The sequence below is a fragment of the Gallinula chloropus genome (genome assembly GCF_964237585.1).
Source record: "Gallinula chloropus genome assembly, chromosome: 4".
In the NCBI taxonomy this organism is placed as follows: Eukaryota; Metazoa; Chordata; class Aves; order Gruiformes; family Rallidae; genus Gallinula; species Gallinula chloropus.
This window is the reverse complement of record NC_140088.1, coordinates 22,673,650-22,699,279: the sequence shown is the minus strand read 5'-3', so window position 1 is coordinate 22,699,279 and position 25,630 is coordinate 22,673,650. Positions and strand designations below refer to the sequence as shown.

Below are 25,630 nucleotides of genomic sequence, written 5' to 3'. Positions count from 1 at the left end.
TCTACAGCAGGGGTGATGCTTCAGGTTCCCCAGCGCAAGACAGACAGGGAGGGACCAAGCAGTTAGAGTGGTTCTTTGGCTTGGAGAAGGCTCTGGAGGGTGTTACTGGGGCTTTTGATATATAAAGAGAGCTTACCAGAAAGATGGCGAGAGACTTCTTATAAGGCCTGTTGTGACAGGAACAGAAGCAACACCGATAAGAGGTGTTTACCTTTGAGAGGGTAGGTTTAGATTGGACATAAAGAAGAAACTTTGTACAGTAAGGGTGGTGGGACACTGCACCAGTTTGCCCAGAGAAGCTGTGGATACCCCATCACACTGGCAGAGGTCAAGGCCAGGTTGGATGGGGCTTTGGGCAACCCGATCTAGCAAAAGATGTCCCTGCCTATGGCAGGGGGGTTAGACAAGATGACTTGTGAAGGTCTCTTCCCACCTAAACCACTCTTACAAATCTGTGATACTGTAGGATGGGCTGACAGAGAGCCACAGTGTGAACATAGGCAGAAGCAGCAGCCACAAGTTTGGAATTATGGGGGAGAACACCGACACTGGTGGGCTTACCACCAACAGGGCATTTCAAGGGTTGACAAAGCCAACAGGTCTTACAGAACAGCTCACATTCCAAATTTAGTAACAGCCATTTGTGTTTTGACATCTACACTCAATTAACCAACCAATTCACACCTGACAATACTATATGTAGGGTAATTGCCTCAATAAACATCTTAACGTAATATTTGAGTGAATCGGTCTCTATATTGTACTGTCACTTGTCTGCATTTAAGAAATACCGTGTGCTGAGAGCTGCTGCTTCTGTGGGTTTTTCCTTTACTCCTAATTCTTTGATTCCCTTCCTCACTTAAACCTTCAAGTCAATTTCAATTACATTTGGCATGCAGATTATGAGTTGCCCCAGAACAGGGTCAGCTTTTGCTATCTGTCTGTACGGCGGCTGTAAAAAGGGCTTTGTTGCTGACACTGAGTCTCATTCCCAGGTGTGGAGCTGAATAAATAATATTAACGGGGGATTTGGACCAATTCCTGAATCTTTGCAAAATGGGATGTTATTAAATAAAGTATGAAACACCATTCCAGAGAGCTGTCATTGGAGTAGGTACTGGTCGCGCTTTTATTTACAAAATCCAGAGATTTGTACACAGCAATCTACAGGAGAGCACAGGGCTGGTATCAGGAGGATAAAGGACATGCTCAGCGGGAATTGAAGATGCCAGCAAGGAGTCACCACGGTTTCACAGGGAACCTGTTTCCTTTGGACTGAAGAAGCTGCCAGACCCCTCCAGGAAGAAAAAGAAAAGCAGCAGCAATAGCCAAACCAGGCTGACGTTGCAATTTTTGTAATCATTGAGGTGTAGGAGCACAAGTGATGGGTGAAGGAGGAAAGAGGAGACCAGCAGAGTTTTGGCACACTGCTGAGGGCCATCCTGCCTGGTTCATTACTTCCAGCGCCCGCCAACCTTGCCCTTGGCTCCTGCCTTCTTGCTGCTACAATACAAAAAGAAAGAAGAACATGTCAGCATGATGAAGGAGGTGGGGCTCTGTGACCACTGCACATTTCAGACTCAGATTAGGATCAAGCTGCTCCATTTCTCACATGTTTGGGCACACCTGCCATATTGCACATCCTGAGAAGAACAGTTGATATTGTGGAAGAAGATTGCTCCCCAGGCTCTTAGTGAAAGGCCAGGATTGGCATGCCTGAAAGACGTGGAGCCTTCCAGATTCCTGCATTATCAGGACAGTTTTGACTGATAAGTCAAAACTAAATGACAGGCCTAACCATCCATTGACTTGATGTTTCCTGAGTTCAAGTCTGGTATGATCTGGATTTTAGGATTTAGAACTGTTTCTAGAGAAAATTTCCTCATTATCAGGGAGCTCTGTTCATATCCCCCAGATGCTCTAGTCATCTAGTAGTGGAGGCAAAAAGCTGAGCAATAATTTAAGTACAACTAAAAATTGCCTTGCTCTAGCAAAGACAAAGTTGCTTTTGCCTTATTATCATGGGAGCAAGAGCCTCCAAAACAGTCCAAAGAACTCTTTAGGCCTCCCCTCATACCAGTATCCCCATCTTGCTGGTGGGGTGTGTGTGTGAGCAGTTCAGCTGCACTCCCCACACAAAGCACCTGAGGCAAACGCTCTCCAAACAGTATCTTCGTGCACACAGAAGGGTAATCCTACATGCAAGCCACTTACCTTCTGAATGAGAAGCAGGCATGCCTGGAGTCAGAGAGGTGCCAGGCATGAAGTTAGTCAGGTTAGATTCTGCACTGGCTCCTATAGGCAGCACCTTGGCTTTGGGGGCTTGGCACATCACCAAACCTTTCCATCTCACACACGCGATGATGAGGCTGCTTCTTGAACCAAAGCACATGCAAACTGGGGGCAGCTCTTTGACATGGCAGAGCGTGGGTTTGGGGGCCAAGCACAATGTGATGGGGCCTCGCTATCAACAGAGAGGCCTTCTTCAGAACCACTGTTTCCTCCAGGGAGCAGAAAAAAATGTAGATGACACATCCAGGAATATTCTTGAGGTGCTGCCCCATGGATCGGTTCAAGAGCACTAGCCATGTTTATGGAAGGACAGTGACACAGACATACACATAGTGGATACTTTACCTTTTGACCAAGTTAGACTTGGTCTATTCAAAAAATTGACCTTTTATATGAGAGAGCACAGAGCATTTTCTGCTTATCTTAAATTCATCTCATTGTCCCTTTTACCAGCCTCTCCGCAGGTTCAAACCCCAGCATAGGAACTGCATAGCTCCTCAAACGAAGGCAGAGTCCTTTTATCTCTGTAAGTGCCTGTGATGTTTGATGTTATGCCTAACCTTTAGAGTGTGCTTAAGGAGACTTAATAAAGTCTGAAGCGAAAGGATCACTTGATCTTTGTATAACACGTTAGCAGACGTTGCTTTGGAATGACACAGTCTAGCATGGATAGGAATTTAAGTACACAGAAATCTCATGAGCTGTGGGCTTCTCAGTGCAACCTTTTCAAATTATGTCCTGAGAGAGTATCATGTCTTTTGGGGGGATAAACATGCCGTAATGGTACTGCCTGTTGTGGGTGGTGTGGTAGTGAGTCTCAGAAGTGCAGCTACACCCAGACAAACCATGGCATCCTTCTGCAGCTGTACATTCTGCTCAGCTTTATCAGCCTACAGCTCTGTACAGAAAATACCATGGGAAGGTCAAGCCTTTTGTTTGGCATCTACAGACAACTGAGCCCCCAAATGTACATTCATCTGATAAAGCAGGGTGGCTTGGGGAAGTGGGAAGGCAGTGTCTGTTCCCTGCTGTCATTCAAAGACATCACCAAAGACCACCATTTCATTCCTGGCATGACTTTGCCAAGAAGATACAGAAGCACAGTGAAGATCAAATCTCACCACTGCAGAGCTCTCCTCTCTTGCTTCCCTGCAGTTCCTTCTCTGTATCTGTTAGCTTTCTACATCCCTAGTCGCCAGGCTAGGCCTGGTCTCTCATAAGTTAGAATGGCTTAAGGCATGAGTCAAAAATCTAATGAAATAGAAGTCTTGTGGGGAAAGGTATGAGAGAGATGAAGAGTGAAAAGAATTCACGACAATAATCCCATGATGTTAGTCATGTTACACACCATTCCTTATAATCTTAGCAACCACTTGTTTACCCTCCATAAACAAGGGTTGTATTCCCTCAAGTATTCAAAGCACCTCAGTCAGGTGTTTGAAAACCTTAGCAATAAGCAGATGGAAATTTCGCAGACATGGTGTGAAGAAATGTGATTTGTTTCTTGTTAGCTGTTATGTTCACTTCAGTTTCCCCTTCATTTTCTCAATGTGAGGCAGGATGGGAGTTGCCCTTCCATCTCTAGCCTCATTTCATTGCAACAAGAAAATGTTGGTGTTGAGTCTGAAGCGACTAGTTTGAACACTGAGAAGATATCCCCAAGCCAGGAGCTAGGAAGGGGATATAGGTACTTACTGCTTCTGAGCCTGATCAATCCGGTTCCTGAGGGTGACAATCTGCAAACAACATATATGACCACAGTTTTTAGAGATAACAAAACCTTGTTCCCTCATAGAGAGGGAAGTTTTACCTGCTGAAGTGCTGGAAGTAAGTGCCAATGGTAGGAATTAATACTTCCTTTGAAACAGAAGCTCAGCCTTGCTTAAAGGAGAGAAAAGTTGCTCCTTGGCAATAAATCTGCAAGCCAATTTCATATGTCAAGGGAAAGAAGAGCTAGAATTTTATAGCCTTTATTGGAAGAGTTCTTATGTATACCAGTTAATTTCCTGTGAACTCACGTGTCAAACTGCAGGCAGGTGCACTGCAATGAATGTCACCCTGGCCAGTTGGAAAGCTCTTGCATTGCCCTATCCACCTGTATGTGTCAGCCTCACCTTTTCACTCTTCCCCTATTCCTACACATTCAGGAGTGTATAAGCTCAAAAGGCTTTGGTGGACTTTGGATGGGGATCTCAAGAATGGAAGATGGATCGCAGTTCTGCTGTAACACCTTTGTTGGTTGGGAGAGCAGGAGGTGAGGAGTTTACAGTTGCCACCACTTTCCCAGACACTCATTAGAGAAGACAACTTTTAAAGGGGCCAAAGAAGAAAATATTTGAGAACTTGAGCAACCACGGAGCAAAAAGTTGGAGTTGGAGCTCTGTTGATGACTACAAGCCACTAGTGAGTCTGTCCTACAAGACAGAACATCTATTTCTTTAGCCACTGGTAAACCTCGTATTTCAATCTGGTGCATGGGAAAGAAAACACCTACCTTGCGCAGGATGAGCACCTTATGGCCTGACTTAGCGCCTCAGTCCTGGCCCATAGCCCTGGAATCACTACTGAAATCTTAGTACTCTTCCAGCTCAGGTACTGGAAAAGCTCACAGGAACTAGGATGTGATAGAGTCCCTTCACCTTCTTATTCGTAACTGAGTCAAGGTTCTGCCTAAATTTCCTGGGTTGAAAAAATGTACTCGCTGAGAGATATGCTTTGCTTCTGCTTTTGGTGCAATGCAAAGTTTGTGGGTTCTACAGGTCCAAGAACCCAACATTTGAATATTTAAAGTGACACTTGATATTCCCCACATGCGAAACAAGAGAAAAGAAATCATACATTCAGGTTGTCCCAACAACAAGTGTTTTCTGGCTCGTGTCTTTCCATGACAAACAGAAAAGAAATAAGAAACTGAAACATTAACGGGAACAGGACAACACAAGGAAGGAAAGATCAGCAAATCAGCTACTTTTGTACTTACTCATGGAAGTTTTAATGTCTACAGCAGTGGTTTAGATTAATTTTTGCAACCAAGTATTTTTACCAAGTGTGGAGGAGAACCGTCTGTCTTCAGTTTGACCCAAGACCTTAACACTTACCTTCACTGTAACCTTGTGATAGTGACTACAACACTCACTCTCCAATGAAGCATCAGAGCAGACACTCGAGCTAAAGAACAGCTCAACTTCTGTGTCCCCCAGTTCTTTCCTTTGTCTCTCCCTGCATCCTTGCTTGTGTCTCCTTCATTCCCCTTTGCTGTTTTCACTTACCTTTCTCCTCACTTTTTTCCCTGCTATCACCTTCCCTTTTTTCTTCCACTTTTCTTCTCCTATCTCAGCCATGCATTTCCCTTCAATTTTGCTCATTCTTTGCACTTCCTCTCCTTGCTTTTCATCAGCAGCCATCTCTTTGTTTATGCAGAGGTTTAATTACTGTGGCATGTACGTCTCCTCTGGAACTGCCTTAATTCCTTTTGTTCTACACGCAATTGACCAGTTACCCTTAAGCTGGCCTTCTCCAGTATTTTGTGTCTGAATAAGCATGTGGCCACAAGGTGGAGAATCTTTCCTAACCCCGTATCATTCGTTTCTGTGAAGTCCTGGGTATTATGCCTGCATCTCTAAGCTTCTGCATGTACCCCAGGTGCTTCAGGGTGACTCACCCGTGCACATAATACCAGAGGTTGGACAGGGAATTATTTTAGAAATGTTCTGAGTGGGTTGCATGCTCTGTCCTTCAGCCACATCCCAGCTCTTTTCCTAAATTACCACTTCATCTCTTTTCAAGGAATGAAAGGGGAGAGAAAAAGGAAATGAAGGGAGAGACACAAGATCCAGTTTTCTATTTTCTCTCTGCACTTGGAGCCAGGTGCCAGTTTCTGTCTAGCACCTGGCCTCTGACCATGCGGCAGGCTCATGCATTTGCTAGCCTTTGCTGCTGCTGCTGTTACACAGGCAATTTCATTGTACTTACAACTTGGAAAGCTCCTGCAGCCTGCAACGCATTGTTAAAATCTAAGAGAGATTGAGATAGTTACATTGGTGTTGCTCATTCCCTGTCAGCATGTGTTTGTGTGATTGGGAATTAAATGGAGAGTGAGATGGAGAGAGATCCAGTAGGATTTCTCAATCAGTGAAACCTGATGTAGTTGAGTACAGCCCTGTGCTCTGGCTGAGAGGGAAACATGTCCACTCTCTGTTACCATGCTCAGCCCATAGGGAATCTGTCTGGGATGGGAATAAAACTTACAACGTTCAAGTGTGAAATCAAAGATGACTTTAAAAATATTACTTTACAGTGGACACAAGTGAATCAAGTGACTGATTTTCCGGGCCACAGTTACCTATAGATAAACAAGAATGAATGACATGTTTGGGCAGAGGGTGGAGAGTCCATTTGCTGCTGGGATTGCCGTTCCATGGGGCACTGAAAACCTCGAGAGTGGACTACTCAATTTCAGCCTAGAATGCAAAATTCAGTTCAAGTGTGTATGTTAGGGGAATGGACTTCCAAGTGTCTTGCTGCTTAAGTACTGCAAGAGGGCATCAGAGACCCAAATGATGTCACCACATGTCTTTTGCCTGAAGAGTCACAGAGATTTTTACTTCTTGGACCCAGTGCCATTAGCAAAATGTCTTCTCAACTCACCTCATATTTTTTCCTCTTGATCTGCTCTGTAAAGTCATACTTTTCAGTCTCCAGCTGGTATAGCCAGTCCCACAGCTCCTTAGCTTTGTCCCTGTGTGTTTATTGGGAAAGGAAGATGGGAGAAACACATCACATCATATGTTTTCTACTGTTTTCACATCACTAGTAATGAGGCTTTTAACATCTTACCTAATGCAGTTCATACATCTTCCTGCAAACCCTTTCCATCTTTTGAAAACCACCCAAGGTCATGTTTTTCTCACCTTCTCACCCAAAACCCTTTTAGACTTGCACTCTTGCACGTGGCCACACATTTAATTTGCCCCCTAACTTTTAATGAAAGAAAAGAAACCAGGAGAATCAGACAAGGAAGAGTGAGGACTCTGAGACCACTCATATGAGCAGAGCAGCTGCCATTGTGTAACCATCTCATCTGTTTCAGGGCTGAGGTGAGCCAGCCTTATTTTTCAATCATGTGTAAACTCCAAGATGTGGAGTCCAGATTATCATCTGATGACTGCTCTGCACTCAGCTCACTAGCCTCCATTGAGACCCATACTCATAACTTAGCAGCTCAACTCACCCCCAGGAATGCTACAGATACCAGTCTGTAGGTTTGTTCAACTAGTCACAGAGCTGGGTTTAACATATTTACCTAGTCCCATAAGTGACTATTCTAATTAGCAGGAGAGGCTAATGGATCTATGGCAGGACTGTGACTAGATGTCTACTGAAGCAACAATCCTTATAGCCTCACTTCACCTCCATTCACCAGATCAAGGAAGGGCACAACTTAACATTGTCCTCTGATGAACTTCAGAAAGGTCCCCTCCTCTGCTTCATTTTTTTTACAAGAGAAGACTCCAGCACAGTAAGACTGAATTTCAGTGGATTGCATTCAGTAAGTTAGGGTAGGCATGTTACCTCAGCTTGTCTTCATTAAGGTGGTCAATGTTCAGGGGCTTGCGTCTCTCTGCCAGGACCTTCTTCTTTGTCTCTCTAGCTGTTTGCTTCTTCCCTCTCTTCTGATCAGCCTATTTTCAGAGCATCAATTAACGTCAGACTTCAGACATTCAGGCGGAATGAAATTATTTCAGTGACAGAGCATGTATGACAAGCTGCTAGGGATCCAGAAGAAGCAAAGGGCAGCTGTTTGCTCAACTTGTAATAAAGGCTTTTTCCTGTCAGCCTCATGGTTTAATGGCTCTGTATTTCTTCTGCTAATCCACGCTTTTTACCTTAGCCAGATAGCTGCTGTATGTGGCACCCATGGAGGACAAAGCCTTCTTCTTCTTAAGATCATCCTCAGCTTTTCTTTTTGCATCTTCTTCCTCTCTGCGTGCCTTTTCCTCCTGTGGAGTGTGACACACAGGAGCAAATTACTGTAGGGACACTCACCACTTCCCTAACAGCCAGTGTGACTGCAGGGAATGTGATCATATACACATATGATGATGATATGATGAGTCTAGGCAACTCCTGTTTTCTGCTTCTTGCTCTAAGGGGGTGGTCATTTCTTCTCTGGAATGAGACAGGCAGCACCTGTAGGTTTTTTCTGTCTCTGGAAACCTCCAATTTGATGTTGAGACAAGGAGAGAGATGCAAAGACACTTACCGCAAGCCTTGCCTGACGCTCCTTCTCCTTCTCAGCCCGGATTCTCTGTTGCTCTGCTCTTTCAGCTCTGCGCTTCTCCTGCAAGAAGCAGTGGGAGAGGCATTGAGTTCATTACTGTCACTTTATCTACCTCCAGTATTATGCCCCACCACCAAGACCTTTGATTTGTAGAGGGTGAGCTACCTACTCCCTTGCTAGAATATGCGGAATTCCCAGATGTAGAACAAGAGGCTGAAGACAGGGAACAGATATGGGAAGAAGCCATTTGGTGGTGACTTCACCAGTCATTTCTGTACAGCTTTCTGCCAAACTCTGGAATCAATTCCTCATCTACAGAGGATTTCTCTGTCTAGTTAATACAGGGAAATCGTGGTACAAGGACTCACAATCCTCTCCTTGAGGGCAACCAGCTCTTCTTCTTCCTTTCTCCTGGCTTCAAAGTGGCTGTCAATCAAGGCCTGCAGTTCAATCAGGTCTTTGTTCTGCCTTTTCTTTTGGATGTCCTAGAAGAGCAGGAAGATGCATTAAGTCAGCCTATATTGCCTTAAGAATATGCCATGGGCGTTCCCAGCACCCTACTGACACAAAGAAACAAAACTATAAAGTGCAGATATCCACGCAAATCTATGGGATTAGCTTAAATGGCTGTTGGTGCAGGTCAGAGGTAGTCAAACATTCATCCAGGTGACAGTCAGGAGCCCAAAATGGAACAGAACCTACACTTTCCATTCTCCTACACCAGATTTTAACCCTTTTTTTTTTTTTTTGCTTAGCTGTCTTCTCTTTGCATATGCTTAACTGATTTCACTTTCTGATATGAATCTTACCTAGAAAATGCTCCTGCATTTCTGGGCAAAGCAGATATTTCTGTGGAGATTTTCAGCACCAGAGTTTCTTAATTTTTCTATCAACTTTCTAGGAAGGTATCTGGATCTCTATTTTTAAAATTGTGTTGTTTTAGGTAGTGTTTCTCAGCAACAGATGAGTATGGACCTGCTTTATTTCAACCTGCAACTTTCAAACCATTTACAACATTTGGGACAGGGGATCTGAGAGCACTAAACCAGTTCCTTTCTCCTTGCTTCATATAATGGCTTCAAGGATTCAAGGATCAAAAAAACCCCCACCAAATCATGAATTAACATTTTATTTAGGTCACGTTAGCAATAAATGTATCTAGAGAGTTCCAGGGAGCAGTCTTTCAGTCGTTCACTGAAAAAAGGCAGCAAAGCATCTATGCTTTTGCCCATGACTTTATCCTCAGCAGTATCCAATACAGGAGGAGTTATGTGGGTTCGCAGACATCTGTACAAAACATAGTCTCATGAATACTTACATCAAAATCTACTTTCTCACCCTCTGGTATTTTAGGAGCAGTTAGTCTGCAGAGAGTCAAAAACAAAACCAAAACAAACAATCAAAATTATTTTCATCTTAAAGAGCAGGAAGCTTTTTACGTAGCACTTCCTGCCCTGCCCTCAGTAACAACACTGACAACGAGAAATGTTGATGGAGATACAGAGGAGTGAAACAGCAAGTGAATGGAAAACTACTCAAGAGTAACGCTAAGGACTATTGTCCTTCATAGAAGATCATGCAGGGCCGGGACTTACCCCTGAAAACAATTTTCATTCCCAAAGCCTGTGGTCACTCCCTACCACAGAAAGATGGTGGCCTTCAAGGCTGTGGGCAGAGTGCCACCTGCTCCTTTTGGGGCAGCTGGCAGAGTGGGAATGGAGGGTGCCAGGGCCCAGAGCCAGAGGGTCTGTAGGAAACTTTAGTTAATCTCAGGTCAGCCCAGCCAATGTTTGCCACCCTTCCTACTGTCAGTGACCCTGGATGGATGGGTAGTTTCCCAGACATGGGCTCACACAAAGGATTTAGTGTTGAGCTGTGTATATCTTGGAGTACTATGTGACAACTTTATCTTGAACAGTACACGAGTCCTCTGACTATCAGGAACTGGTCTTAAGACCCTGTCCAGTAACTACTGCTAAGGCATCCTCTGGTAGAAGCAGACACCCTGGAAAAGCATGCGGGAACAGCTGGGTGTTGCACGAGGGAAGGTTGGATAAAGGCTTCTGGTGGTCACTTGCTTAACAGACAATCTAAGAGCTGCTACTAGATCAGGAAATGGTCCCAGGGTTTTGAAACTCCCTGCCCCTCATACTTACTTTATTCTGGGCTTTTCCTCTGTATTTGGAAACGTAGAGCAAAACAGGAAGGGAAAAAGAGGGAGAACAGTTAGAAAGTGATCATGCCAGCTGCTAAAGTAAAAGGAGGAAAGGAAAATTTATTCTTAGGGGAAACATCCCAGAGAAACTGGTTAATCTCAAGCACCTCCAAAAGAAATGCACACACTCACACACCCCTTTTGCTAGGGGTGAGTCTAGTTTACCCTTGAAGCAGAATTGGTCAGAATGTATGAAAGTCCCAAACGTAGCATCTGGAAGGCAATGGTTTCATGTAAATGTTACATTATTTTTCTCAAACCATCCTGACCAAAGGTCTAAGGAGGACAGCTGGGGTTGAGGGTAAGAGAAAATTTTGCATTTTTCAATCAGCATTTCTTTCATTAAAGTTAACCTAAATTCACAGTCATATCAATGACAATTAGGCTTCTCCAGTTTTGATCAAATGCCTTTACATGGAGTCCAGGAGAAAAGAAACCTCGTGATGCATTTTCTCTGGGTTCATTGACTCCCAAGATAGCCTAGGGCCCAGGTCCCTGAGATACCTTGGTGCTGTGGGGAAGATACTCTGCACTGTGCAGTGCTCCTCAAACCCAGCTTGAAAAGGACATCCTCTCTTAGTGAGCAACCTCTTCTGCTGAGGTACATGCAAAATTCCCACAGGTGTTAACAGGAATGATCTTTGCATCTCCAGGAAAGGTATAATGGCCTGAAAAGCAGGCTAAACCATCACAGAGACTGTCAACCTGGGCCCTCTGGCAGTCAGAAGTATTCCCCTGCAAGTGACCTTTCCCTGGCTCTCAGAAACTTGCTGTTTTATGAGTTACTTCCTTAACATTTGTGCTTGTGATCAATTCCCCTCCCTGCTATGCTTTTTAAGATTTAGTTATTAATTCCAGTGTAATGCTAGTAAGTTCAGCACTGTTATTCTCACAAACAGAAGTAAATTAAACCTATGTGGGGGGTTTTTCAGGCCCAGTCTCACAGGGACCCAGGTTGACTTTCATAACCACATGCTACGTTTGAACTTTCAGGGATGCTGCTGGATACTACAGTAGAAGGTTCTCCCTGTGTTGTTTCAGTGGGAAGAACTGGAGGAGAAAGCTCACAGTCTATTGAATCTGGTAAAAACCACCAGCTTTGAAAAGTAAAACTAGTCTGCCTCAGGAACGAGTGCACAAGCCCTGCTATCCATATCATGATACAGAAAGGTATTGTGGTATTATTTTTTCAAATGCCTATTTGTATCCTGTTTTGGGACTGGTGGAGAGAATTTGGAATAGTAAATGGAACAGAGTAGGAGAAAGTAAAAGTATTGTAAGAGGAAAAACTGGTACTGGGACATATTTAGTGGAGACATCAGTTGCAAGGATATTGGAATATAAAATAATTGAGGGAATGGCCAGAAATCAGTTATAGGGAATTAAGAGAAAAGATATGGGAGATCAGAAACAACCTTGCCTTTCTCTCACACTTTCCCATACCAATTTCAGTAATGAAATTCTGAGGATAGGCTTTTCTTAATTACTGCAAGAACATTGTCTACTAAAACGTATCTCAGTCTAGGCCTCAAGGTGCTAGAGCAATGCTAATAAAATAAACCATAATTAGAAAAGTGCTTTAGAGCACTCATATAATGAAAGCCCCAGATTGCTCCTAAGTCATAGAATCATAGAACATCCTGAGTTGGAAGGGACCCATAAAAATCATCGAGTCCAACTCCTGGCTCTACACAGGGCCATACAAGTCAGAGCATGTGACTGAGTAAAGAACAATACCATTAGCCAACAGCGTACTTCTGTATTTCTCCAGTTATTGTTTTTTTCAATTGTTTTGCTTTTCAAATAGCCAGTGAGCTTCTTAACACATTCATTAAATCAATCTGGGTGGGGTTTTTTTAATCTGGACAGAAGAAAAGTAATTGCGATTAACCAGTCTACCAGTGATGTTATTCACACAGGGTTCCCTTTCCTGCTGACATACCCAGATAATTTTCAGAAACATTCCCATTTATCCTAAAGCTGACAGTTAATAACTTTTGTTGTTGTTGAGGAGGGGGAAATAGACAGGAAATGACTGGTTTTGTTTGTTGACCTTACTTTTCAGGATTTACACCTCTATGTCAATGACACTGTGAATTTGCTTTCAGTTGCCACCAAAACAGCACTTTAAACTTAAACAAACTACTGTAAAAATAAAAATTAAGGTTAGTTGTTCTATAAATTGCAGTTAGACTATTTAAAGGTACCTCCAGAAAACCAGAAAAAGGGGATATCAGAGAAATAGGAGCCTTTGTTTAAAACCAAACAGGAATAAATCCGTCTTTTGCAGTGCATGACCCAGCATGGTCTGTACTATATGCAGCAAAAGCAGCCCAGGGACATGATTTATTTTGAAACACCCCTTCTTTCAATACACCAAATCAAGGAACTGGGCCAAAATTTGTTGATAAGGAGGAATTGTCATAGCAAATTCCTGTTCCTGTGGTGGATTTTGACTGACATTCTGGTCATCTTGCCCATGAACCATGGGGCTGTTACAAAATCCACACATGCAACCCTGCCAAAAGAAGGCAAAAGCCACTGGAAATCCAAGTTCACTGCCCTGGTGATTAGAGAGTCTCTGAGTTTCTGGTTTCCAAAAGGATTAGCACAGGGAGAGTGCATACCATCATAATACAACCTCGCTCTCTCCTGCTCAGTCTATGAGATATTCACACACTGCCCTCCTTTTCTGTGGATCCATCCGAACCCTCTTTACTTCATTCAGAAATCTCTAAACACCCTCCCTTAATCCCACTTCTCAGATGCACAATCGCTAACTCAGTGTGTCCTTGAAAACAGAGATAAAAAATCAATAGGCTATTGAAAATAAAAGGAAACAGAGAAAAAGAAAAGGGGTTCAGAAAGGTCCTCGGGGTATTTCCCTAAATAAGAAAAAAACCTGAAAAGTGATGTTTGTTAAAACAAACAAACAAAAAAACAGTTCTACAAAACCATAACAAAACAAGGAAACACAGACAGTGCAGTGTTTTCATGTGTCATTGGGTTTTGTCTTTGGAAACAGCTGGCCAGGAGTTCTAGGGATTGAGGAAGTTAGAATGCAAACAAGTTACTTCAAAGACCTGTAAAAGTCCGTGAGAGACTATGTGTGCATTTAAACTGGCTTTGAATTTGGCCTGGGGGCCTTAGATCATCTTGCCCTCATACAAGAGCAAAACTGACCCTGCAAACGTTTAGTTTTGGTCCTTTTACATGTCTTGTCCCCACCCATGTGCTCAAGCCACCACTCAGCCAAGTCCAGAGCAAGCTTCTAGAGCTCGGTTTTCACCATCTTCTAACCTAATGAGGAGGTACAGGCTTCTCAGCACAACAGCGACTCCCCGCCCCGCACCTCCCAAGGGTGACTGGATATGCACAGTAAGCAGTTCTTTGCGGCAGAGGTGTTTTGGCCCAGTTCCTGGGTGTAAAATCAAGTGAGGAACAAAAACAAATGCAGAAAAAAAAAAAAGAGTGAGATGTTAGAAAGATGACTGTGTTGTCCTAAGACAACACTGAGCTACCATCATAGTATTCGCCGCCTTCATCAGCTGTAGGTTGAAGGATAAAAGCAAAAGAGAAGAAGCACAGCAGTCAGTCTGCAACCAGTGGTTCTCCTAACAGCAACCGCCCCCACTCTCTCCCTGCTACCCGGGGACCTCAGAGTCTCCGAAAACTGAACAAGAAGAAAAAAACACCTTTTTGGTGATTTAATTGGGCAAACATAAACCCCTTCACTCCATGCTCATCCAAAGCCATCTGGAGAGGCCACTTCCCTCCCATGCCCACTTTGCTCTTGAACAAGGTCAGTGTTTTTAAGACTGGTTCCCCAGCACTGAAAGAGAAATGGGGTGAGAGTCCATAGGTGCATCACATACCTTCTTCAGGGGCTTCCTCTGCCGGTGTCATGGTACGAGCAGTGATAGAAAGACACGGAATAGGAAAAGAAAGACAAAGAAACAGAACAAATATTTAAAGCTCTTGGAAGCCTGAGAAAGAGACCAGGAAATGCATGAAGGGGAGAAAAAAAAAATAAAGGAATTAGTGAATTAAGGCAAGGAGAAAAGGTATCTGGAGAGGCTGTCAGGAGTTAACAGTGCTGTAAGGTTAAAGTAGTAGTAAGCGTGGAGATTAAAGGAGAAAAGGTCTGCAAGTGATCATTGTGGTTAATATTTGTTTCTCTTGTTTTGTTCTCTTCTACCAACCCAAGACTCCTGTTGTTGGGGCTCGCTCTTACACACGCGCGCGCGCACACACATTTGTGTTGCAACTAAGTAGAGTAAATCAGAAGTCGTATCACGTACCTGGCTCATGAACTTCAGGTGTGAAGTGTCATGGAACAAGGTGCGATGGAAAATAAGAGAATGAGAACGAGAAACCTGTTATTTCACACACCAAAAGAGCTTTTGAGCCAAAGGGGAGGAAGGGCGGAGAGGGAAAGGGGAGAGAGGCACAAAGTTAAGAAGTCAATCTGAGATAAAATAAATTAATTACATTTGAAATAGCACGTGAACAGAAAACCACAGGGCAGGAAAGGAATTCAGTCAGGTGAAACAGGCAGATGTACAGAAATAATGCAGTGCTTAAAGAAAAACTTCTGAGCATCGTGTGACATAAAGCACAACCTGACAGCACAGCGTACCAAGCTTTACCTTGATTTGAAATATGCACATGAACATAGTCAGCACTCTCAAAGCGCTATTAGACCTGTCCTTTTCTACAGCAGACATTTGAAATAAAGACAGCAGGCTTTGGAAACTTACTGAAATACCTGCTGTAACTCATCATCGATGTGCAGCTAATTTCCAAAGAAGTTTAGTTCTCTTTTCTAGAGCTATGGCTAAGACCATTTTCTTCCTTGAAGACAACCGGTATGTCCGTATAAGTCTACTGCTGTTTGCCACATCCATTTGCAGTGTAGAATTACGAATGGATTGCTCCGTAGAAAGGAAAGGTTCATTAAAAGTCTGTGCAGGTCTGCATTTCACTCCTGGTGGGTTGTTTTTTTTTTTAGCAAAGCAAGAATCGATCAGCCTTGCGGATTCAAGGGGCAGATTTTGCTCTTCAGCTGTACACACACTACAGAATATTTTGCAAAGCAGACATAAAAATGTTGCAAAATCTCACAGTATTTATATTCCCTGTGTACAGCCAACCGGTCACATCCTGCCCCAAGATTTGAACCAAAGTGTTCCCTATAGGAAGATACATTCCTTCTCCTATCACAGTGCAGAAATTAATCCATTTCACAAGGACGATTTTGCTGAGCTACTCTTTCACATTAGCATATTTGTTCCCCTAGTTTGCAGTAAAATTTTCATGCAACAGCTAAGTTTACTCCTACTTAGTGCCAATTACATTTTAGTGAGGAGAAAAAACAAAAAAATAAACCTGAAAAACCAACAACCCCAAAGTCACGCCAGTTACAAGCCACATTAACAGATGGGATGTTGTCTCCTGTGACCTTGCCTTTGATTCCCACACACACACTGTGGTGGCAGACGGACACCAGGGAGTTTAGAAGTTAAATCACATACCTGGAGGGGGGGCTTCATTTAGTAGGAAGTGTCAGGGGGAAAACATAGGAAAGGAAGATAAAAGAATTAGAAATAAGTTATTTAGGAAGGGATCACCTCAAACTTTGGTAAGACCAGCTTGGAGGAATATCATTTGCAGACTTGTTATAGATATAGAGCATTAATAAGAGTGGAAAAGGAGAGTAATTACAGTGGGGTATGAAGGAGACAGGAGGAGATGCCACAGAAATGAAAGATAAAAGGAATTTGAATGTTGATGCAAGAATTTAAATCATGCGAATACATAAACAGTGGGCACTTAAATTTGAAAGAAAACATTCCCAAGAAGAGAGTTTTACAAGCGTGCAGAGTAACCTGCGGTCCAGCAGCACGCGTGTGCTTTTAGCTGCTGGAGCAGGTGTGGCGATGCGAGAGTTACTAAGGCTTTAATTGTATCTCTGCCTTTGCATCTGAAACTCCACCAAGATCCTCTGCTGGCAAACATGAGGCTTAGCTCTGCACTGGAAAGATTCTGGTCTATGTAGGGCTGGTCTCTGCTGCAAAGGAGTAGTAACCGCTTGAGCCCACACCAGCAGCTCATGTTTCTGCAGCTTGGGCACCTGCTCTCTGCCCCGCTATAGCCACAGCCCTGGAAGTTTTCAGGGGAACTAAAATATTTCTTTCTAAGCTGCTTACAAGGTGACTCTTCAGTTAAAAACAATAGTAATACTTGTTTCCTATAAAGAAAGCAAATTTTAGGGACTTGTATGAATGGATTGAATCTTCATAACTCAAGTTTTCTTCAACATCTTCAAATTCCTACGTACAGGAATGCCTCAGATTAATACATAGAAATCTAGGTGTCACACACAAGCATTTGGTTAGGTGGAAAGTGTCAGCAATGGAAAAAAAAAAAGCTATTATATCAAGAATCACAGAGCAGCCACATCTCTGAATTTGTTGCAGGCCAAGGCTATGAGTTGGAAGATGTATTAGACAAAGACGGCATTAATAACAGGGAAATGAAATGGCCATACAGTGATGTAAAAGCTGGGACAGTCTGCCTCTGACATAAGTTTTCTTTTAAGATTGATATATTTGCATCTTCCTTATAAACTTTCCTCTTTGTTATGCTTTATGTCACAGAGGCAAAAGAAAACATGGGGAGACGGTAGGTATGGCTTTGTTGTTAAAGTGATTACGTTAATGCCTGATGTTTTGCATGAATTTCAAGCTCGTGTGCTGTCAAAGCTTGAAACCAACACTTAAGCAGTGAGTAGCAATTCAACAAATACCAGGCCAAAGAGGAACAAAGTCAGGCAAAGCAGCTGGGATGATAGCAATGACCTTTAACTTGCACTAACCAAGGTCAGAAGAACCTTAGGAGCAGGTAACAGGTCAGAATGAATGTGGTTAGAAGGAGAAGAGAAGGACATGAGATGAAAAGTGGCCAGAACAGGAGGGAAATGGGATGCAGCACACATATGAACGCTGAAGTGTTAAGTCATGCAAAAAAAGAAAAACAAATCAATCAGACAGCTCTCCTCTCACTCCAGTCCTGGCAAAGGTACTGATCTCGGTCAAACTATGAGGCCCATCTCCCTCTGCGGACAGCAGAGGGAAATAGCTGGGGCAGGCAGCTGCGGAGATGCGACTGCTTTGATAAAGCTACTCCAGATGGCACACAGTCATTGTCCCAGACAGTTCAAAGGATGCTGAAAGTTCAGTTTCAGCTTATATGGATAATAAACATTACAGCATTCCTGTATGCAGTGTAAGGACAGCTCTGAGTCCAGTCAGTGGCTATTATCAGACCGTATACATTGAGATATTTGTTTGCAAAAATGTTATTACGTTTTTCATGCAACAGTTAGCTCATCTTCATTATTACACAAAACAGAGCAGAGGAAATTATTAACTGGTGGAAGGTGTAAGGAAGCTGCAAGTTATAGTTTATAATTAATATTTTGTTTCTATCTGTTTTCTTCCACCATCTTTGAATTCCTGAGTATAATATTAGAGTTACTGGAATCATTTTCCAACAGAAACCATAGTTTCAATTAAATTTATGTATTTCAAAATTCATGTAGATTCAGCTAAAGTTTTGGTTTAAAAAACAGAAACAGTTTCACAACCATAAAAGGTTGCATAGATAATAACATCTCTAGAACAAAGCCGTTCTTGGGTTATTGCCTTGTGACAATCTCCCATTCTACATTTGTTCTTGTATTAGTCTATATGTACATCCCATATAATCCATAAAGTCAATGCTTCAGAAGCATTTAAAGTAGAATTTTCCTTTCAAAATTTGGAAATCATCCATTGAGGAAAGACAAAAAAAAATAAATGTTGGAACAAAATGTTTTGTTTCAACTAAATATAAACAATCATTTTTGAGAAAGCTGCCAAACAAGGCATTCCTCCTTTTTTTTGTTTGAAAAATTCCCATTTTTGCCCAATTTTGGACACAATCCAATTGTGAAATTGCCAAGTGCAATTGAATTTCCAGCACACAATAACCCTTCAGATTGACGCAGAGGAATTCAGAAGTCACATACCTGGTTCATGGACTTCTTTAAGAGGGAGGTAGCAGGGAAGGAGATGCAAAGAAAGATCAGAGAATTAGAGCAAGAAACAGAGGGTGATTTAAAAAAAAAACCCATTACACATTTTTAGCCAGGGTGGAGGGGTTAAAGAGATAAAAACCATTAATAAGATTAAAAGAGAAATAGAGGGCACATATGGATGTCAAATAGAAAATCATGGAAGGGAAAGAAAAGGGGTGTTGGGAGATAAAAGATGCAGGCAACTAACATATATGTTCACGGTGTTATAAGTCAAGTGCCATCGGTAGCCTTTGCCTGTCTAAAGTATTTACCTGCTCTTAAATCAAGGCCCTTACCCGTCTGCAATGTGCAGAAAGGGTTTGGACAGCCTGCCCTTATTCATGTGCATAGAAATCCCAGCCTCCACAGAAACCAATGGGCTCGGAGGAGCTGACATTGATTTCTCGAGTGTCCAGGATTTCGCCATGGGAACGCAGGAAGGGCCGCGCGCCCGCGTGGGAAGGTAAGTACCAGCACGTTACTGCTCTCCAGACTGCAGGATAAAGTACCCCATCAAAGCCTAGCTGGACATGCGGGCCAGGGAGGGAGGGCAATTGAAAGGTAAATGGTTTTGGGCTGCCAGGGTGTTGCTTTCATAAGCACGATGTGCCATTTTACTAGTCACACAGATTGCCTTACCAGGTCTGGGCTTTAATTCATGTTACAAAATCAAGCAAAAATGCAACCCCACTACCCCTGTTTTGCATTACACACATTAACCCAGAAAAACAGCATGTCACTCCATCTCTTCTCTGAACTGGCTTTTTCTGCAAATACGCTGCAACCAAAACAGTGCCACTCAGTCCAGTCCTTAGCCCAACAGAAAACCATGCGTGACATGGTGCCACTTGTTTCTTGTGACTTCGGATGTCAGTCCCTCCCCATCAGCACTCATTGCTGCAAAAGCAAGCTTTGTCTCTGGGCAGTGATGAGGGGACAGGGGGAGAAGGTGAGTGCGACCGAAGGACGTAGCATTGCCCCGTGGGCTCGGTTGTCCCACCTCCAGCCCCCAGCACAGCGTAGAGGAAATGCTTTTTGGGAACACTATCCCCATACCAACTGGTATCTGTACCAATAGCCTGGTTAGTGCTGGGAATATATAAACAATGCCCAGACTGTGCTTTGGGCATTGCGTTCAACACGGAAGTTAGTACTTGTTGCACATTGTGCCACTTATCCTACAAGAGCGAAGCAGCCATCAGCGAGCATGCAGAGGATGGTTTTGCATCCTCTCCTCTTCCACAGCCTCCGTAACTCCTGCACATACCTTCCTCATGAGCTTTATCAGGGGTGAAGAGTCACAGAGCAAAATGCAAAGGAAGACAAGAGCGTTATAAACTTCAGAACAACCTTTCACTTGTACAAAGTGGAGGGGGAAGGAAAGCCTGGGAGTGTGTTGCAAGGGAACAAAATGAATACGGATACTGGATACCAAAAGCACTACTGGAAGTGAGAGCACAAATGTTCCGAGATATTAAAAACATCAAGCTGATTTAAATGGCCCTGTCAGATGACATTTGTCATATATGCACATTCCTGAAGTCCTGCATAAAGCTTGGAGCAGTGTGCCATTTTTGAAACCCTGGTGCTCGCCCAAGCAGACTTACAACCTGAGGTGGCATGTGGCTGCATGTACCAGCATGAGACAGCGGGCTAGAAACTCTATTGCATGAAGAAGAAAAACATTTTTAATCATTTGCAAAGCTAAAGCATCAAAATTATCACCAGTTGCCTTGTACAGCAGGGTTTAAACTGAGAAAAGAGCTTGTGGAAAAGCTACTGTAGGAACATCAGCCCGGTAAAGGAGGACAAGTCCTCTCCACAGCTGCAGTGTCAGCAGCTGCTGTAACAGCAGACCAACGATGGACACATGTGTAAGTCATCCAGAAGTCTGACCTATCCCAAATGGTCCCAAATAAGCCTCCCAGGGAGACCCAACCTGTCTCAGAGCATAAGCTTTTCAATCTTCATCCTTTTATGAGGTTTACATTTCCCAGCAGTTTTTATACCTTTTTTTTCCATGCAACAATTACCACATAGAATTGCCAGGGCACTCAGTGTCAGGACAGAACACCAAGGAGTGAGTACGAAACCCAAAATGGTGGCAAGCTTTATTCTATGTTAATATGCCTGATTTTAATGCCTGTTTCCTTTTACCATCTTCTGGATTTCTGGCTAAACCAGAGCTCACTCTGAAAGATGGGAATTCAGGAGTCATGTCACATACCTTCCTCCTGAGCTTCTTTAAGTGGGAAGAGTCACAGGGCAGGATGCAAAAGAACATTGGGAGAAACACATTATTCAACAGGCTGATATTACAAAAGCTGAAAACTACATTAAGCTAGAGGGAAAAGTTTTATCCCAGTGAAGGATGCACTAATGGACAGGAGGAGAAGGAATTCAAGGCATGTTTGGTTGGGAAACCACCATGACACGTAAAAGGAATAGAGAAAAACATGCTGGAGAGGGGGAAATGCAGCAATAAACTCAAATAACACAGGCTGAACTTTCCCTCTAATTCCAGTTTTATAGGAGCAAGCTCCTGCCATTGCCTGGATGGCCTTTATGGTGGGCTCTGCACACAGCAGGGGAGGCTGGGTTACCACCAAGCCAGTATCTGCTGGACCTTGCACCAAGACTATTCCCGTGTGTTGGCCTGTGGCAGAGCTGGTGATGGAGGAGAGGTGGAAAGCAAAGGCAACAGAAGTGATAAGACAAAGTAAGGAGATCCTGCTCCTCTCACACCACCCTTGAATCCCCCCTCGACAGCCAAGGAGACAGCCGGGAGCAATTTGGAAGGCAATGGCACATACCTTCTTCATGAGCTTCTTCAGGTGGGATGCAGTAGGGAGCAAGAGCAACAAGATGGAAAATGAGAATGGTTAGATTAAAGGGTGTGTGAACATAACAAGTGGGTCTAAAAAACCACAGAGGATATGAAGTAGAGAAACAGGAGGAGATGAAATGGAGACAGGCAACCAAAGCACACACAGGTACGAGAAATGTAAAACCTTCCTGATCAGGATGCTGTAAAAACCCTACAAACCTCTCAGAGTGGGTCTCCCATGGTTTATAGTTTAACCTATAAACAGGCTTACCCTTGTTTCAAAGGTGCCCATAGCACAAAGCTTTGCAAATGTGGAACCAACACACCCTTTGGCTCCTCGTACCCGGAGCACCACATCCCAAGCCTCTCAAGTGCAAAGGGTGGGTTTTTGTTCCATCTGCTCTTCTGCCCTGCCTGTCCCACTTTGCAAATGTCACGTGCAATGCAGGGAGCCTGCTGGTGTTACTTGCCAGCATCTACATGGATATAATTATTAAGATCTGCATTCTGCAGCGTTATTATTTATATTATATATAATATTATATATTATAGTATATAAAGTTATAATATATACAGTATACTATATATAATATTACATATTATAGAATATGTACTACACGATATATGGCTACACACATACCTTACCACAGATGGATTTTGATCTCAAAATCCATCCAATCATTATCTGCCAAGCTACGTATGAGAAACCAGTTGACATCTGATAGAAACCTTTACAGCCAGGCCCCGTGATTCCACAGTGGGAATTACAAACACCCGTGGCTAGAGATCAGCCTCGGAGCCTGCTGTGCCTTGGATGAGGGAATGGTATCCACATTTCCCCTGCTGCTCCCTCCCCAAAACCAGAGGGGAGGTGTCCACACAGATATCCCAGGATAGGGAGCACCCCCAGTGCAATGTGTGCAAGGGACAAGCAAAACTCCCTGTCTGCAGATCGTCTGTCCCAGCATCTCTTTTCTTGCCTCTTGTTTTCTTCTACCACCTTGCTAAGTCGGCAGAGAGCGCTGCTGTGGGAAAGAGTGGGGCTGAGCAGCAGTTTCACGTACCTTCTTCTTGAACCTCTTCTGCGGGTGGGAAACGGCAACAAAGGGAATGGAAGGAGAAAATTAAAACAAGAAATATCTTTTTGGAACATTCTTGAGGTTTGCCAAGCTCCCATGCCATTATGGGTAAGAATACACAATGATGGAATTACAGGGTGAGAGAGAATTAAAAATAACATTTTTATGGGCATATTATGGGGTTATAAAAGTTACTGAAATATGTGAATGTGACCACGAATGAAAACCACATCAAAAAAAGGCAAACAATATTTTATTCTTTATTAGAGCTGGCTGAAATTTCCTAAAACTGGCTTTCAGTGAATTTTTAACCAAAAATAAAACAGCTGCATTTCTTTTGATTTAAACCTTTTCTCAAATGGTGAAAAATTTTCACCAACATTTATCTATTTTGGAAATAATTCCTGAATTTCAAAAGATGGATATGAACTTTGCAGTGTACCCCACTCCCTTTGAAGAAAAAATGAAATTTAAAAATCTAAACTTTTGGAGAGGAGGGAAGAGGCTTGACACTTGACCAAAAAAAAAACCCAAAACCAAGTAGGCAATTAAATAGAAATGGTAGGGCAAAAAAAATATATACACATTGGTTTCCATATGCAGATACATACACACACATATACAAGAATTATATATATGTGTGTGTATATTACGTATACTATATTTTATATATATTAATGTATTTATGCATTAAAATGTTTTGATTTTTTAAAACAAAAAAAAAGGCAAAAATTTCTACCAGCTCAATAAGTGACATCAATGTCCATCATTACATTGATGCCTGTGGCTCAGGACCAAGTCCCTGAAATGTGAACCATTTGCTCTGTATTTCTGCACACACATTCTTCCTCCACATTGAGAGAGAAAGAAAGCAAAAGCCATGTCACATACCTTCTTCCTGAGCTGCAGGTGGCAAGTGTCATGGAACAAGAAGACACAGCAAGCAGGAAAATGAAAACAGAAAATTGTTAGAAGATGGTATGGGGGTGAGCTCAGGTCTGGAGAAAAAACATGGTTAGAAAGTGATGGAGATAAGTTATATGGAAATGGAATGGATTACTTTGGAATATAACATGAAGGTCAAGCGAAAGTGGAGAGCAAGACACGGTCATGCAGATTAAAAAAGTAGGAAGTCACCTCCCTGTGAATTTCATATCAATCATTAAATTCTTGAAACCCAAAAGGAGAAAGGCAAGAAGAAGTGCTTCTCCTTTTTGGAAGGCTTGTCTGTAGGAGCTACACCCTTTGCTTACTCTTTGGACATTTGACAAGCCATGAAGGATGGAGCATGAATACCAACTTCACCTCCCTGGCTCTGCATCTCTGGGAAGGACTGAAGGCACGATGATGGCTGAAGGCATCTCTACAACCCATTTGGCTTTTTATTTATTTTTTTTTTTTAGCCCTGTTCCCCTCAGAAGCAATGCTGGTGGAATTAGAGATAATGTTACCTTAGGGTGGACACTACCCTGAGCATGGCCACAGTCACACCTCTGTTACCACCACCACCCATGGGACTTAGCCAGTTGCACCACTTTGGGGCAAAAAAGTCTTTGTCTCAGAGCTGGTCTCATACCCTCCACGAGCAAATATTCTACCTTCCCATAAAGGGTTTCACTGTTGACTCCTTAGAAGTTGTCTTGGACACTAAGGACCAGAACTGAAGCCAACATGTCAAAAGTGCCCAGCAAAGACATCAATAAATCTTCCAAATCTTCCTCTCCCTGCTGGCTACAAAAGCCGGAACAACTCGGGTGAGAAGGGCTTTTCATGCTCCATCTTTCAGATCGGCGCTCTGCCTCTCGCAGCTTGTCAAATCACATTTTGCCAGCTAAAAGCACATTAAAAACCTTCATCCTTGCCAAGAATGGCAGGATTACACTGATGATACGTTGTGTGAGTTCTGTGCCAGTCCCTGCTCTATAACACTCTGAGTTTATGGACAGGTTAGCTCCCAGCTTTACAGCCATGCCCTACAGCTCATACAAATACTGTATGTTACCATAAGGCTTGGCACATCACAGCCCCAACTTTGCCAGTTTTATTGTTTCCAACTGATTTACTGATCAAGTGTTCCAGATCATAGAATCACCTGGGTTGGAAGAGACCCTTTAGGTCATCAAGTCCAACCACAGCCTAACCCTGACTAGTCCACCTCTAGATCCTGTCCTTAAGGACTTCAACTACATGCCTTTTAAATACCTCCAGGGATGGTGACTCCACCACCTCCCTGGGCAGCCTGTTCCAATGTTTGACAACCCTTTCAGTGAAGAAATTCCTCCTGATATCTAACCTAAATCTCCCCTGGTGCAATTTCAAGCCATTCTCTCTGGTCCTATCGCTTGTCTCTAGAGAGAAGCAACCGACCCCGAAACCCCTGCAATTGCCCTGCAGGCAGTTGTAGAGGTCGCCTTTAGTGGCAAGTGCCAAAGAGAAGGGTGAAATACAGACAAGCAGGACCAAGAATCAAAGAAAGATAAATTATATTCCAAGGGAGGTTTTTGTTACCTTCTTCTTCGTATTCCTCTGCATTGAAATAGGGGAGAGGGGGGGAGGGGGGAAATGCAGATTAATCAACCACCAGCCTTGATACATCAGTAGGACATTACCCAGGGCAGATCCCTGTGTGCTCACAGGGGTGCTGGGCAAGATGGGGCCACTGAGAGGCTGTTTCCAAACCAGCAAGTAAAATAGCAAATAAAATGACTTTGAGGGGGAAAAAAAGAGGAGGTATAAAAGGGGAGGAGGGTGATATCATGGTGATTTTTTTTCTTGGGCAGTGGGAACTCAGGTGTACAAGGAAAGGAGTGGTAGAGAG

The 25,630-nt window shown here is 43.1% G+C and overlaps 1 protein-coding gene across 2 annotated transcripts; it reads right to left on the bottom strand.

Annotated features, from left to right (window-relative positions):
• Window positions 1–1,100: 1,100 nt before the first annotated feature.
• Window positions 1,101–14,708, bottom strand: TNNT3 (troponin T3, fast skeletal type). 2 transcript variants are annotated; one of them, XM_084264238.1, is made up of 10 exons: window positions 14,663–14,708; window positions 10,729–10,747; window positions 9,891–9,936; window positions 8,941–9,057; window positions 8,555–8,632; window positions 8,178–8,291; window positions 7,864–7,973; window positions 6,940–7,030; window positions 6,265–6,305; window positions 1,101–1,503 (listed from the first exon to the last, which is right to left on the bottom strand). In XM_084264238.1, the coding sequence occupies exons 1-10, from the start codon at window positions 14,691–14,693 to the stop codon at window positions 1,455–1,457; spliced, it is 696 nt and encodes a 231-aa protein (XP_084120364.1). In that variant the 5' UTR covers window positions 14,694–14,708; the 3' UTR covers window positions 1,101–1,454. The 2 variants fall into 2 exon arrangements, with proteins under 2 accessions (XP_084120364.1, XP_084120365.1); XM_084264239.1 differs by lacking the exon at window positions 6,265–6,305 and adding an exon at window positions 3,988–4,028.
• Between the last annotated feature and the right edge of the window lie 10,922 nt (window positions 14,709–25,630).

Excerpts from the sequence above, each read along its gene's own strand:
- TNNT3 (XM_084264238.1), bottom strand. The coding sequence starts at position 14,693 with ATGACACCGGCAGAGGAAGCCCCTGAAGAAG. Across the intron at positions 7,974-8,177 it reads ACAGCAGCTATCTGGCTAAG|GCTGATCAGAAGAGAGGGAA; the intron begins GTAAAAAGCGTG and ends CTCTGAAAATAG. Across the intron at positions 6,306-6,939 it reads TCAAGAGGAAAAAATATGAG|ATTTTAACAATGCGTTGCAG; the intron begins GTGAGTTGAGAA and ends AATCTCTCTTAG.